The sequence below is a fragment of the Cibotium barometz genome, chromosome 4, assembly GCF_041138505.1.
Source record: "Cibotium barometz isolate CiBa-2024 chromosome 4, ASM4113850v1, whole genome shotgun sequence".
In the NCBI taxonomy this organism is placed as follows: Eukaryota; Viridiplantae; Streptophyta; class Polypodiopsida; order Cyatheales; family Cibotiaceae; genus Cibotium; species Cibotium barometz.
This window is the reverse complement of record NC_141049.1, coordinates 55,525,293-55,541,800: the sequence shown is the minus strand read 5'-3', so window position 1 is coordinate 55,541,800 and position 16,508 is coordinate 55,525,293. Positions and strand designations below refer to the sequence as shown.

The 16,508-nt window shown below is 47.7% G+C and overlaps 1 protein-coding gene across 4 annotated transcripts in view; it reads right to left on the bottom strand.

Moving 5' to 3' along the window:
- The window catches only part of LOC147639416 (flagellar radial spoke protein 4-like), a 129,692-nt gene extending 113,420 nt beyond the window's left edge, over window positions 1-16,272 (bottom strand). For all 4 annotated transcript variants that reach the window (XM_086791121.1, XM_086791131.1, XM_086791133.1 and 1 more), the window contains exon 1: window positions 15,989-16,272. In XM_086791121.1, coding sequence (XP_086647247.1) covers window positions 15,989-16,105 — 117 coding nt within the window. In that variant the 5' untranslated portion in view covers window positions 16,106-16,272. The remainder of the gene's footprint in view (window positions 1-15,988) is intronic.
- Between the last annotated feature and the right edge of the window lie 236 nt (window positions 16,273-16,508).

Below are 16,508 nucleotides of genomic sequence, written 5' to 3'. Positions count from 1 at the left end.
TTCTTGAAGAAGAGCACCCTCAACATCTGCATATGACAGCATAGCATGCGAATTGCTAGTGGCTGTCCTGAATGTGTCCCAACTCTCTGGCAAAGTGCATAACAGAAAAGTGGCTTTGAACTCATCGTCCATTGCCAACTTTTGATTAATGACCTGGCTGACAATACCATTAAACTCATTTAGATGGGCTGTCATAGACGCCCCTTCCTTCATCTGAAGACCTATGAGTTTCTTCAACCAATACACTTTGCTTAAGGCACTTTGTTGGGCATACAAGTCCTGCAATCTCTGCCACATTCCCCAAGCTGTCTTCTCTTCACGAATGCTGAAAAGTAATGAGTCTGACACAGACAACATGATAGTAGATCTTGCCAGCTCATCCATATCTTCCCACTCTTCAGCAGTAAGAGAAGCGGGCATTACACCCCTTTCTTTGATAGGCTTGTGCTGCTTTTTCTGGAGCAACACATTATAGCACTGGGTTTGCCAAATATCATAGTTATGTGAGCCTTCAAGCTTCTTGATGTGAAGCAATGAAGAGCTCTCACCTGTGGTTGCCATAGCAATATGCAACCTGTCAATGCCTGACTCCCTGCAAAATGTGCAAACACTGCACCAAAAGCACACAAAGTGCTCACAGTTGTTCTCCCAAGCTTTATCTCCCACTGCGGAAGCAAGAATGCAACTTTTCTCCCACTTTATGTGATGAAATCACCAAAATCTGGTTGCTGCAGATTTAGGACAGCACCTTAAATGTGCTCTGTTGCCCTTCCAAAGTACTGTACAGCAGTACTAAGTGCTCACCTGTGATGTACCAAACCTGTACCGGCAAGTACAGCAGCTGAAATTGAACCTTTTCCTCACTCAAATCAGTGTACAGCCATGCCAAAACTTGCACAAAGCTGTGCCAAATCTGTACCAACAAGTACAGTAGCAATAAATGCTCTCCTGGCTGTCCAAATGAGTGAAAATCAGACTTTTACAGTCCCGAACACTGCATAAAACAGTCCCGAACAGAAATTGGGCAAAAGCCCCTTGACTGCAAGCTGATTTCTGAGGATTCAAGGCATAAATGTCTTGCCTGCTGCTTTGCCAGGCTTAACAAGCATACAATCTTGAAAAGCCCCTTGATTTAAGATCAATTGCTGATCATACATGGTACATTGACGCACATGAAGGCATCCAAAGTCTTCGCGATGTTTCCCCCTGGCCACATATACATCCAATACATGAAAGCCCCTTGATTTACAGGCACTTTAAGTGCTTGTAAGGCATCAACACATTATCCACAGCATCAAATGCGATTGCCTGCATGCAAATCAATCCAATCGGCACAAAAGCCCCTTGATTTGCACTGCAATTTGCTGCAATTTTGCCCAAATGTGCGATTTCTCACATCATACAGCATGTATGAATGCTTAATTGCACAAATACATCAAAAGCCCCAAATTTCGACATCCAATTTCCTGCAAATTGATCCTGATTGTGACCAATGTCACCCAATTTTGCCAATTTCGCTCAAAAATTGAGCAATTCGGCACCTGTACCTGCTCAATTGATTGAATTGTACCTGCTCAATTGCAAGTCCCAAAAAAAAATTGAAGCAAGATACCTTGTAATTTCTGAATTTTGTTGCAGGAAAGGGGGGTGTGCTGAATTTGGTGCTGCTCTGCAGAAATCTGATGCTGTTGGAGGGCTCTTCAGGCGTGCTGCAGAGTTCGTGGAGACACAAGCTTATGGTGATGTTTGCTGTAGCTGTAGCTGATGCTCAGATGGCTGGCTGCTATGAAGCTCTCCTCAGCAGGCAGCAACGGGGACACGATTTATGCAGCAGCACCATAGCGATTTCGTAATGAACAAGCCGCTTGGCTCTTACGTGTTCACTCACGCCCAGTTGCCAACGCCTTCGTAGCCTAGTATTCGATGGACGCCGGGAGTTGTGTGCGCTGGCCTCCGAGTTCGCCTAGTAGCCAGCGCCGTGTAGCGCTACACGTTCACCGCTTGTGACGTATTCGCCTTCGCCTGTGTTCGCTCCACACTCAGCACACCATCAGCTGTCGCCCGTCAACTTCTTCGCTCGCCTGCTTCTTCGCTCGCGTGCCTACAGGCTTACGTGTCCGCCCACCTGCCTGCGACTGCTGCCTTGTGGTTCGCTTGGCTGCTGCGACCTTCTATGCCATCGCTCCCAGCTGCCTTCGCCGCCTCCGCCTGAAAGCCAGCCGACTGGACCTCCTCCGGCCTTACTCACTCACTGCACGCCTCACAGTCTGCTTAAGAAGCGCAAGGAGGGCATGCCGCCCCAGCAGCTGTCCAACACCACTGCCGCCCAGTCCAGCTCAGTTCCGAAAGCTCTTGTCCATTGAGCGCAGTCCTCCAATTCAAGAAGTCATTGCAGCAGGGGTTGTTCCTCGCTTTGTTGAGTTTCTTCTGCGTAGTGACTTTCCTCAGTTGCAGTTCGAGGCAGCCTGGGCTCTGATACCAGTTGAATGGGAGAATTAGAGTTAGAGTAATTCATGTGGGAGACATGCACAGAGAGAACAAGGGGGAGAGAGAGAGAGAGTTGTGGGGATAAGTCAACTCATGATATGAGTGTGTGACTCCCCTATCACACATGTATATTGCACTAGTACACATAGTGCACTTAGTACATTAAAAGTACTAAGTGTACTATGTACTATAACTTATGGGCTTGTACACACTATAAGGGTGGGCATTATGCCTTTACCCCAACATCTTGACACTCAGAGCTATTATTGAGGAGGGCAGATTATATGGCAGGAGGATTTATTGTTGCTTTGTGGATTTCCGCAAAGCTTTTGACACAGTACCGAGAGCCAGACTCATGCGCAGACTACAGGAGATGGGAGTGCCCACAGAGTTGATTTGATCACCACAGCCAAGCTGGTAGCACTGATGGATGGAGATGTATGGAGAGGCCCTTGGTTTCTATGATTTCCCGGATGATTAGGGCCAAGGCCTCCGTACCACATGATATTATCCGTGCAGAGATGGCTGCCCCCCCATTGGTAGTAGAGGCACTCACTCGATCAGTCTCCTTTATACATAGCACTTGGGCTCTCCCTAGAGACAGATATGCTCGCTTAGCCCTGGAGTCTTCACGACAGTTGGCATCACAGGGAGACAGATCATGTTGGTATGCACAGATGACCGCTTGGTTCCAACTGCATGGCTTTAGTATGGACAGGCTACCTCCATTTCAGTACTCCCTGGATGCACCCTCCCTCTCTCTCACACGAGCAGAGATTACCAGACTTATCAGGCAGGACTTGACTCAGCTGGACACTAGGAGGACATGGATACAACCGACACACGAGCTTGGTACGAAGATGGCTTTTTATAGAGATCATCTTCTCCAGCTCACGGAGGATGGGTTTGTGATTAGACCCAGCTACATGGATACTCATCTTTCTCATGGGGTACGGTGTGCTATTGGTCAGATGCGCACATCCTCACACCAGCTAGACATTGAGACTCGCAGATTCAAAGGAGTACCACCTGAGGCCAGGATTTGTCAGTTGTGCCAGATGGAGCCAGAAACAAAGTTACATATGTCACTGTCCTGTATATTATGAGATACGAGGCCGTTTTCACTGCCTGTTCAGAGAGGGTTTCGGACCACCTTCCAGAGTCATGAGATACCAGGATCAGAGATGCCTCGGATTATACTTGCTGGAGCTGCGTAGACATAGAGAGGGTCTCTTGAGAGGGAGGGGAACAGAGAGGGAGAGACACCTACAGAGGCAGATTACAGACTTCTTTCGACCAGAGATTGAGCAGTCAGGCCAGCAGGCATTACAGCTAGCCCCAGAGTATAGCCCCACTGGAGGTACACTGATTGATCGGGCTATAGAGCTAGAGCGGTCCAGGCGCCCCAAGATGAGAGGCCCATCTCGAAACCGGCGGAGACTACAACAGAGGATCAGGACCATACTAGCACGGCATGGGAGACGTCCAGTTAGAGTACTCACCATGGAGGACATTGAGGATATCCGCCATCGACCGATGAGAGACGTCTTTGGATAGTGATGTATATGATGCTTACCTTTGTTGCTAGAGTTTTCTTCCCAGATGTTATTCATTAGGAGCTCCTAGTACCTTACTTTTCCTCATAGTTATTGTTTCAGTTTCAGTTAGTTGTTTAGTTGTTTTAGCTTTTCTTACACAGACATTGTATCAAATCCACCAATTGTTGTAACCTTTTTGGTCTCATAGGTCATTTTGGCCTTTTGAGGACGTTAATATATCATTTCATTTCATTTTCATTTCTCAGCACGTGCCACAAGTGCCACCCCGCCTTGCGGGCATCTCCCTCGCCAAAACAGTCAAGGTGGGGCAAGCTAGACACCTTAGACCAAGTGGTCCAAGGAGATGCTCCACCCAACAGCTTAAGATCCGAGAGATCTTCCAAAGATATAGAAGTGCCCCTCCACACGCAATGGATGTGCACAGTCTCTATATAGTCATAGATGTCAAGGACCCACTTTGATCCTCACATTGTATCATTTTTTTTTTTCCGAGAAATAGATCCTTCTATTAGCTAATGAAAAACAACCACGATGGGCTGAGTACAACCACAAAGGGCTAGATACAACCTCGCCTCATGTACAAGGCGGGGATCAAATAATCAAATGGTGGAGAAAGATGCACTTCCCCTCCGGCTAGCCGCTCTATGAGGAGAAGGCTATCTCATACAGGGGGAGAGGGGGCGGGGAATAACCACACAGGTGGTCTATAATGCCAAGTGGGATCACCTCCTCTATCAGTGAGAAAAGGGCCAAGCCGCCAGATGAGGAGAAGGCTATCTCATACAGGGGGAGAGGGGGCGGGGAATAACCACACAGGTGGTCTATAATGCCAAGTGGGATCACCTCCTCTATCAGTGAGAAAAGGGCCAAGCCGCCAGAGCCTCTAGAAAGGTTCCCGCCGCTTCCGCATGCAATCAGAGCCACCCTACAACTTCCCCCACTGACCGTGGAGGGTATGGATGATGTCGAGCCAAATGCTCCCGATGGACTCTACAAGCAGAGTGTGGATACCCTTGATGGCTTCGCTGCATCTAGATCGCCAAGGCTACAGTGCTACTGCAAATCTCCCATCTCTGACATGAGCCCAATCTCCAGTGGTCAGTAGATGGGGCTGTGACTGGTACTGCCGAAATGTGGAGGTGAGAAACCTGAAGGGCTAGCCCTCCACCATCCTCCTTATAAGCCCTTACAACCTCAGCCTCTGTGGCCCAAGCGACAGTGCCCCATGTAACGATCTGGGTTGAGACCCTATCCATCGTGAAGATGGGGATGTGCCAGGCTGCAATGCTACTGCAAATCTCCCATCTCTGACATGAGCCCGGTCTCCAGTGATCAGTAGATGGGACTGTGACTGGTAGTGCCAAAATGTGGAGGTAAGAAACCTCAAGGGCTAGCCCCCCACCATCCTCCTCATAAGCCCTAACAACCTCAACCTCTGTGGCCCAAGCGACAGTGCCCCATGTAATGATGGAGGTCGAGGCACTATCCATCGTGAAGATGCGTAGAATCCGCTACCGAACCTGCTGAGCCTTCGGGGAATCCCAAAAGACAATGTCGCCGAGACTCCTGAGGGTGGCCGCACCTCGTGCAAGCTGTTGGTCGACCTCCAATGGTCAACCACGTGCCAACCGTCAAGCTCTTGTGTGCCATCAGCCACAAAAAGAGGGTGATATTTCGAGGCCAAAAACTGTCCCAGAGCCTCTTCCAAAAATCTGAGAGGAAACACTGGGAGAGGCCCTGTGACATTGCATCATTATTGCATTGTACCACTAGCACTTATAGGGTGGTGGTTTTTTTCTGTCAATGTTTTTTCACCATTTTTTCCCATGTGTATCCCTAGACAGAGCGGTCAAGGTGCTTCAAGCTATACACCCGAGAAATGTACCGGCCCTCACTCCAAAACTACATACAAGCATGATGGCCATTAAAGACATCCTCACACAAGAAGGCGATGAAATTAAGGCAATGAAACAAGAATTTCAGAAACATGTAGAAGATGCAACTAAGGCCATGAAACTGGAGCTCCAGGCTCAAATGCACAAAGAGCTAGATGCTTTTAAAGCACCATGGAGCACACAAATGCCAAATGTTCAAAATGTATTGAACTCCACAGAACATGAGTGCATGTGCAAATAGTATCATGGACATATCGCCCGTTCATGGAACAAGTACAAAATATCTGTCGGGCACAAAAATGGCACGACGTAAAACATAAATCCTGGTCTTCCTATGGAGTGACATTCCTATAGGTAAGACAGTTCCAGGTACGAGCCTCCCTATGGAGTGACAGTCCCATAGGCAAGACACGGCACAAATACTGGCTCTTCCATGGCGTGACAATCCCATGGATAGAACACAGTCCAGGTCATACACGGGTGGCACCAGTCTGGCTCCCGTCCATGTCAAGCAAAAAATACTAGCCTCTTCACATGAGACACCGGGCTAGCCTCAAGTGAACGAGACACAAAAACTGGAGATGGACCAAATGGTCGGCCAATTGGTGACATACATCGTCAAATTTTCCCTCCCTTACCTATGAAAGACGTACTTCCGTCTCTAAAGGGGGTCCTTCGTTGACCACAAGATCTGGTCGTTCCTACTCTGACTCCTTATGAGGATTGTCTCTTGGAACATTTAGGGTCTTGGGGGTTTTTTTCCGTGTCGGCGGAAACAAATTGTAAAAACTCAGCTTCATTGTGCAATCACAGGTGGACCTATGGATGTATTGCTCTTGGAAGAGCATAAACTGGATGCTAGCCAGTGTGGGAGATCAGGCAAGCTTCTCTCGGGACACACCTTTTGGTCACCGGCTGTTGGTACCAAGGGTGGTGTCTGTATCTCTGTTTCAGCTTTGATCTTGCCTTGCATCATTGGACATGGTGTCATTTTGCCTGCGAGAGCGCAGTGGATCCTTCTTATGCAGGGTACTACACGCATTGGTATTCTCAACCTCTATGCTCCTAACCATAGAGGTGAGAGGATTGCCCTTTGGAAATCTCTCACTACACTGATGCCTCTTGCCGACCATTGGATTATTGGTGGGGATTTTAATATGGTTGAGATGCCAACGGATAAAAGAGGTGGACATGAGGGCTTGGTGCATCCTCTTCAAAGAGCGTCTTGGGAGAGGTTTATACTCTCATGGCAGAGATTGTTGGCATGAGGATGACATTTTGAGGAGTCCATCCACTCTTCTTTATTCATGGTCTACCAAGAGAAGAGATGCAGGATGTATCTATGCACGGTTAGACAGATTTTATGTGGATGATTGGGTGCTTGACAGAGGTGGGCATACTTTTATTGCTACAGGCACCTCTAAATCGGATCATTGCCCAGTGGTTTTATGTATTAGAGATCCGAATTGTCATGGATCAGCACCCCATGTACGCATCCCTGATCATTTGTTTTCAGACTGGCTGCCTTGCAGAAAGAGCACGAGAAACATCCTCATGCTCAATGGGTTGCATATTCTTTATGTATTGTTAGGGCAGAACTTCATCACTCTCTTGAGAAGCGCACGGAGTACCGTTTCCATGCCCAAGAATCCTTTTGGACACAGATGGGTGGCAGATGTAACAAACGTTTCTTTGCTTCTCACGGCCCATCTCATGCCAGAGATAGTGTCAGGCAACAGTTGCAGGATTCACATGGCACTCTTCACCCAGATCCTCTTATGGTTAGACAGATTGCCACTGATTTCTATCTGTTACGACCCTGTGTTTTTCTCTGGACAGCATGCAGGTGTGCACGGGGACATGGTGGACAGTGTGAATGGCATCAGGTTGGAGTCAAAAAGTAAGCCCATGTGTGGACAACCCCAAGTGTGAGGGGGGCCAAGTGATTAAAGTCTTCTCTCATAACCCATGGTGACAAAGGATTTTGGAGGGGACAAAGGTTTAAAATCCTTTAAAAATAAAAGAACCCCTTTTTGGGGATAATCGTGGCCCTTATGCTATTTTGGGGCCACGTGTGTGCTTTTTGGAAAAAAGAGGAGATGCTGGCGGGCAGCACAAGGGAGAGGGAAGCTTTTCTGAAAACAAGGCATACAAGCTGGTTGCAGGGCTGCTCCTCGCTTCCTCTTGCCTTTGGAGAGACTGTAGGAGGGCAGCGTTTTTCTGAAGCCTGGAAAAACAGCTACAGAGTTTCTTCCCTTTCTCTGTCTGTTAACTGCATGCATACGCAGGGGTGTACTTCATCTTGGAGCGACTGGCGGGCAGGGGCTGAATAGTGTATGGACCTCCCCCTTTCTATGGTGAACACCTGCACAGATCTGCAGAAGATACAGGCGACTGGTTTCATGGGGGAAAAGTCAAAGGCTGATTGCTGGTTGTGCTACAGAACAGAGATTCAAGACTCTTTCCTCTCTCTCTCTCTCTCTCTCTTTAGTAGTTGGTTGCTGAATTGCAGAAGGTACAGGCGCCAGCAGGTTCTTTCTTTTCTCTCTCAGAAGATGGTTGTCAGTTGGGAAGTGTGAGTTGTGAGAAGGGAACACAAGGCTGGACAGCAGGTTCTCTCACAAGTATTCTCCCTCTTCCGGCTGCAAGACAAGAGGACAAGACAATTCGGGGCTTTTCCTTGAGTCTTTTCTTCCTTGTGGAAACCGACATCAAGACTGTAAGTTTCTCTTTCTTTGTGAGCAAGTGGGACTGCAGGTGATGTCTTTCGGAGTCTCTCTTTTCACTGGCTCAAGACTGTTCCAGAGTGGTTCTCTCTAGCCCTTTGTGAGAGGAAGGGTTTGGCAGTTCAGAGGGTGGAAACAGGACTGTTTATGGACTGTTTTTGTTTGGCTGCAAATTCAGCTATGTGCTTGGGTCTTTGGCTGCAAGTACAAGGTTACTTGGTTATGTTTCTTGGCATGGGAGTGATGCAAGCTCGCATGGCTGCGTGCTCATGGAGCAGATTGTTTTCTTCCTGCTAGAAAGGAACAGTGGGACCTACAGTTATGGGCATCTCTATGTTGCCAGATGTTTCATGAGGGAACAGGTAACTAGATGTATGGAAACAGGAGAGAAGTTTCAAAAGGGAAACAGGCCTAAGGGTTTCATGTGGAAACAGGTCGTAGGTTTCTCGAGGAAACATGTTTTTGGGTTTCTCCTGGAGATAGGTCACATGCAGGCAGAAGGTACAGGACTGGACACATGTTTGGTACAGCCTTGCTACTGATTGGGCAGGGGACAGGGAATCCATGATAGAGATGGATAATACCCTTGGAAGGTAGAGAGGGTTTGTACAGGTGTGTCGACTGTATGGTATGCTGTGCTGTGATACTCTTTTGAGAGACAGTTTGGGAGTCTGTGTTGTGATGCAGGAGCACTGGATGTGTCAGGGTGTGATGCTGTTCATAGTGTGAGAGGCTATGGATGGTTGTGGCAGCCTTGATCATGGGAGAAAGCTTCTGTATGCAGACTCAATATGAAAGAGTCTTTCGATGTGAACAATGGTTGGATTTGTTTGTGGATGCCGAGTGGACAAGAAGCCAGATGCAGGTTCTTTGCAGGCTTCAGGGGTTCTACTGTGACGGCTGTGTTTCCAGCCTTATATTGTAATCAAAGCTCTTATAATCAATTAAAGAAATACCGCAAGGGACGCCACTGCGTTTTGGGGCCAATCGGTGTCCGTGTACTATTTGCAGGAGCACTCTAGCTCCCCTTGTTTGTTTTCCTTTTCTAGGTCCTCAATGGCGTTGAAGTGTTTTATGTGCGAGTGTTTGTTTCACCGCCCGTCAAGGCCGGTTACACTATCGCCAGCTTCTTAGTGTTGACCCGCACTCTGATTTGAGACACAGGTCACAAAGGAAGGTTTGGAATGCATTGACACATTTCATCACTGAGGAGATGTGTGCCGCTCTGGATGACCCTTTTTCTATGCAGGAGTTCAGTCATGCTCTTCATGCCTTACCTCATGGTAAGTGTCCAGGGGGGGATGGCCTCTCCCCTGTTTTTTTCATTACTTTTTGGGATGAGATTGGGGCTAAGATCACATCGGCTTTGCAGGAGATGTGGGACACGGGTTCTATGCCTTCTTCTCTCACTGAGGGGCTTATTTATCTTATTCCTAAGAACGCGGATAAGACATTGATTGGCCAGTGGAGACCTATCACCTTACTTGGGACTGCCGATAAGATTCTTGCTAAGGTAGTGAGCATCAGATTGTAGCCAATTTTGTAGGATGTCATTCATGATACTCAGAATGGATTCTTACACGGCAGGAGCATCTTTGATAACATTTTCTCGTTTTGGGAGGCCGTTGAATGGGCTAAAGCGAGCTATCAGCCCTTAGCCACTCTGCTCTTGGATTTTGAGAAGGCCTATGATAGAGTGGATTGGGACTTCCTTGAGGGTACTCTTAGCCATATGGGCTTCTCTCAGAGATGGATCAAGGGAGTTTCATGCATGTATCGTGATGCCCACAGTACAGTGCTCGCTTCTTGCGGTGATAGAGGAGAGTGGTTTCAGATTTCTCGCTCAGTATGGCAGGGCTGTCCTTTAGCCCATTATTATATATCATAGTTGCAGAGGCCAGAGCATCTTTCTCCGCTCCACTGCTGGTATTTCGGGATTGAGGTTGCCTCTTCGTAGTCAAGAGGAATCAGTTGACTCTGAGTTAGCTGATGACACAGCCATGTTCTTGGAGGCTGTACATATATGCTTATGTTCCTTCCAGGTAGCACTAGAGGAGTTCTGTTTGGCAGTAGGGGCACTCATTAATTGGCACAAATCTATTGGTTTTTGGGTTAGTGATTCATCGAGAGTTGATTGGGGTGCAGAGCTTGGTTTTACTTGGATTAGCAGAGGATGCACTAATAGATATTTGGGATGCCAAGTTGGGATTGATATATCTCCTGCACAGCAGTTTGCTCCGGTACTAATGAGTATTCGAAAGAAGTCCTCCATTGGAGCTCTAGGAGATTAGATTTAGAGCTTTGGTGGCTAATCACGTATTGCTTGCCTTAGCTTGGTTTATTGCCTCTTGTTGGTGCTTCTCTCATGCGTGCATTGGCCAATCGCGGAGATTGATCCGCAATTTTGTCTGGTCGGGTTTGGATGGCACCTCAGACACTCGTGCCAGGGTAGCTTGGCTCACAGTTATTCAGCCCAAACGAGCGGAGGGGGTTGAATATTATCGATCCAGATGTTCAGTGCAGGGCGTTGCTTTTCAAACTTGTGGTCAGAGGTTTCCTACTAGGCACTGAGCCTTAGAAGGATTTTTTCTTGTCTCAGATTTCCGGATGTACACCCAGGGTCGGTAGAGATTGGATGCCCAGCACACATTTTTTTGTTCACAGAGGCTGATATCAGGGCACCATCTTCCCCTCTTATTGCAGCCATTGTCAGAGCATGGAGAAGCATGAGATCTTTTTTGCGACAAAGGCTTCCTAAGTATTTGGACGAGGCTGACCGACAACCTATTATGTGGAACGAGCTCATTAGCAATGAGGCTGGTTGGCCACTTGGTGCATCTCGTTATATGCAGTGGTCAGGATGGGAGAGATGTGCATACACAGTTCTTGCTTGGAATACCTTTAAGAGTCTTCCGAAGGATTGGAGAGCTGCATCCATTCACCATCTTAGGGACTCTCGCATTCATATTGATCAGATTGATTCAGCTATTCCACATGAGTGGCTTTCTAGGACCTTTCACGGAGACTATCATCCGAGTTGGCTGTGGGAGTTTTTTTGAGGATAGGCATACCTCTGCAGGTCATTGCTCTCCCGGGCCAGGAGGCTACAGATTGCATCATTTACTCTATCATGCCTGGAGGGCGATTGAGGAGATGTAGTATGGAGGAGATCATCCCAGATACTAGGCTTAGTCCAGTGAGGATTGTTGGTCGCTCGGGAAAACATTGGTTCATTGACTCTTCTCCTCAAATAGTGACTCATGGCTCTTGGTTGTTTGTGGTTATATAGTGGCAGTCCTATCAGATATCTTCAGTGGGATCCAGGAGAGTGGGAGTGGATTGATGCCTTCGATCCTTTGAAAAGCCTTCCTTTTTTCAGTTTCACTGTCCGGAATGCCAGGCTTCTCCTCACTCGACAGATGCATAGGATCCCTACTCTCAGGCCTCATTGGGAGAGCTACGATATTTCTCCAGTGATACAGCGCAGATATTGGCATAGACTTTGGCACTCATACAAAAGGAGCCAGATCTCTCATTTCTTTTGGTTGTTCTTACATGGTGGTCTCCCCACCAATCAGTGGAGATCAATTTTCAGTGTAGTACCTTCCTGTCCTAGGTGTGTGGTAGATTCTGAGACTGTACAACATTGTTTATGGGGATGCAGCACTGCACAGCAGATTTGGGGTTCTATAGCCCAACTTATGGGCAATTTGCGTGACCGCGCCATGCATGTGACTTGGGGGGCAGTTGCTTGGCTCTCCCAATCCGGTCCGCAGCTTTTTTATGAGGACAGTGGTACAGATTCTGCTATTTTCATTCGTAGAGGTATTGCCCAACATGGTTTATTGCAAGATGTTCCTCACTCTGATTATACACCCCCCAGACAGAGGATTGACACCAATTGGGAGATTATTGCCAATATTACAGCATGGCAGATCTGGAGAGCTAGATGCACGGAGGCTATTGAGGGTGTCCAGATTTTTGGGTCTCAGTGCATTAGTACTATATGGGGTGATATCATCCATACTCTTATGGCTACTTGGGATCGCATTCAGGGGCCCTCTCGTTTTGCGCAAGCGAAGCACGTGATATTTATGCGGGAGTGGGACCATGCATCTTCTTTTCCTCTAGTACCACACGTCTTACATGGCATCATGATGCTCCTCAGTGGTTGAAATCACCTTACATATTTGGGGTGATTCTATTCTTTTCCGGCTTATAGCTGTGATTGTTGTATGTTTTTCTCATACATAATAGAAGTCTCTTTCAAACAGGATTTGGCACCAATGCAACCTTTAACTTATCAAAGGTGCTATGGCACATATGAGTCCATCAAAAAACGGAGTATCATTCTTGAGAAGCGCAATTAAGAGAGAAGCGATCTTGGCAGATCGGGGGATGAAAACACCTTGTTAAGCCTAGGAATTTCAGAACTTCTTTTACCGTCTTTGGTTCTGGCCAATCAATAACAGCTTGCACCTTTACTAGGTCACTAAATATTCCATCCTTTGACACTATGAACCCTAAATATTCAATACGATTGGTGCAGAAGGTCCAATTACTCTTCTTAGCAAAAATTTTGTGCTTCCTTGCTTTCCAAGACTTTTCGCACATACTGCTCATGACGAGTGGCATGCCTATTCAAGCCTTACATGCATCAAATGCTTACAATGGTTAGACGGAATGAGGAGGCCCGGTTTATGTGGATATATATGTTTGGGCAGGCCTGGCTTGAGATTGATTCGCATTGTTGTATGCTACTTCCCACCTAAGAAATCCACATTTGCATGTGCCTTGACAGAGAAGGGAGAGTCCCCATATACACAGTTGTTTATCGACATTGCAAAGTTTTCCCTATAGGGGGATGTTCTCTCGTTGGGTGATTTTAATGCACGAGCAGCGGGAGAACAGGTCATGATGTATGATTTTCAAGATGGTGCCATTGTGTTGTCACAGAATCCAAAATGATTTGAATAAGATGGGTTTGCAACCGGTCTCTTAGGATGTAGGACATGTTACAACATATGGGAGACACTTCCTAGAGATGGGAGAAATGTACGAGCTGATTATATACAATGGGATGTCCCGTTGGCCTATGTCTACAGCCTCACTTGCTTCCCACATACACGAGGCTCCAGTTGAGTGGACTATCTTCCTTATCTCATGCCACACGTCTAGGACTTCACCATCCTCCCCCACACCTATAAAAGCTGACCAGACTTACCATCTCATATCCTGCCTTACCCCCTACTTCAGTCCCCCGTTTCTACCTTCACCCATATCCACTTTCACCACAATCTAGACCACATCTATGAGGACCACCTGTCCCACTGTATTTCAGCCCTTGACCTCTCCCTTCCCATATCCATAATCACAGCCCAACTTTCATCCATCATTCTGACTCTCCCCACGCCAGCTTTCCCTACACCATATGGGGAAGCCTTCTCAAAGGGCTCTATTAAAGAGATTTGTAAGGATGGGAGCAAGCACATGGTGCCCGTGGGCAAAGTGTTCTCCGCGTACACCTTCGTAATCTTTTTCTTTCCCAGTATGCAACTTTTTGAGAGCCAAAGTGGGATTGGTGGCATTAAAGAGGAAAGACGATGTGGGTTGCGAGATGCGTGACACTCAGGGTATGGGCTGACCCGGCACATCATAAAACTGTCATGCATAGACCTCCCGATGGGTGTGGGGGTTCTTGTCAAGCCACAAGGCTCTGCCTCCTATGAAACACCATTGTCCCCATCCACAAAGCAAGAGACCCCATGGATCCGAATAACTACAGGAGTATCATGATTGAACACACAATGGCCAAGATCTAAGGAGCACTGCTAGAGACAGAAAACAGCTTTATAGCTCAGAGGTTGGAGTACAGAGCATCAAGTCAAGCAGACTTCATAAGTTCTCCACTCTCGATCATATCTTCACTCTGTACTCCAACCTCTCGAGTACAGAGCATCAGGTCACGCAGGCTTCATAAGGAATTTTTCCACTCTGGTTCATATTGTCACTCTTACCATCGAGGAGACGAGGTGACAAAAACAGCATGCATACTATTCCTTTGTGGATTTTTGCAAAGCTTTTGATTCTGTTCCTCCTGATCCGTCTATTTGGATGTTTGCAGGAGCTTCAGCTTCCACTTGACATGATTTGGGGTGTGATGGCCTTACATGAGGCAGTGACTCGTTGAGTTCATGCACCAAGTGGACTCTCTTGGAACATATGCAGTACTATTGGGATCAAACAAGGTTGCCCACTCTCTCCTACACTCTTTGGTCTATACATTTGATGAGATAGCAGCCTTTATGGACAGCTTTGGGGGGCAAAGACTCACCACCACTGACTCAGGTCATGGTGCCCATATTGCTGTAGATGACATCGTCTCAGACTCAGATGCAATCGAGGCCTCGTTACAGAAACACTTGGATGCATTGGAAGGTTTTGCAGGGAGAGAGACCTTACCGTAAACCTTAGCAAGACCAAGGTCATGGTCTTGACCAAGGTCATGGTCTTCAACACATCCTTTGAGGTGCCATCACGGCTATCCTTCTTGTTTAGAGGTGCCCCAGTGGAGATTGTGAAAAGATATGTATATCTCCTAGTCACTTTTAAGGGTCCCCGCTTTGCATGACCACAGCCACCTCTGATCAACTAGCGAGAGGCCACGCCTCCCAAGCCTGGCTAGAGAGCCAGTGTTTCCAGCCCCACTTCCACGAGCCTCTTACCAAGTGTTGGCTTTTTGACACTTTGGTATGCCCAGCAACCATGTGCATGATCACATGGTTGCTGGGCCACATAACATTGTACTCTCAGAGTTTGGGATGGCCCCACTTCCATGTATGACCGTAAGTGGCTCTTTGCACAACAGCTCCAAAGCCCCCCTACTGGAGTCAGCCACGGGATGCTGCCCGCAGCCCCAGGCCCAAGACCAGGCATCCACAGCCCACCAGGAAAAAACAGGTACCACAAATTTGGAGTGGAGACGACAATCCTTGATAGGGAGGAACTTTTTGCTGAGGCTCGTGACCAGAGGATACATGATTATATTTAGGACGGCCGTGATGAGGGAGAAGATCCCCTGCGTCCGGGGCCCCTCCTTTCCAAATTAAAATAGCCTTAGTGGCTAATCAAGAATGGTAGGAACATGTTCAACGAGGCTGCCGCAAGCAGGGTTTCCCGCTTGCAGACGAATGCAAGTGCATGAATACACTCAGGGTTTCCTTGTTGGACACACGCGCACGCATGGTAACCCATTCCCCCAACCCCGGAAGGGGGAAAAAAAAAAAAAGACAGAAATGTGAGATTAAAAAAGGGGTCTTACATGTTGGATGAGGTGAGAGAGGTGCGAGAAGACGGAGTCTCCGTTGGTAGTGCTCTTCTTCTGCAGGAAAGCGAGTGCTTCTTCGACCGTGCGAGTGCCCATCACGCCGTTTGGCATCGAATCCTCTCTCTCTCTCTCTCTCCCTCTCTCTCTCTGTGTGTGTGGACAAGAACGACAGTTGAAGGCTTCAACAGAAACCGAAACCGGGAAAGTATTATCTTACGCTTACACGTTATGCACGCACATAGGTTGACAATTTTCTTCCCGAACGGGCAATCTTGCCACCCTTGGGGGCTTGGACATTACTAAAGGCGCCCGGCTTAACGGAATGAAGTGGCGCCCTATACAAAAAGCCGGCGCCATTTCTTTAGTGTGTAACAAGCTTAGGGGGCTTGGACATTACTAAAGGCGGCGCCCGGCTTAATGGAATGAAGTGGCGCCCTATACAAAAAGGCGGCGCCACTTCGTAGCCACCCACAACAAGGCTACGTGCGGACAGACACAGACCCGGGACTCGTAA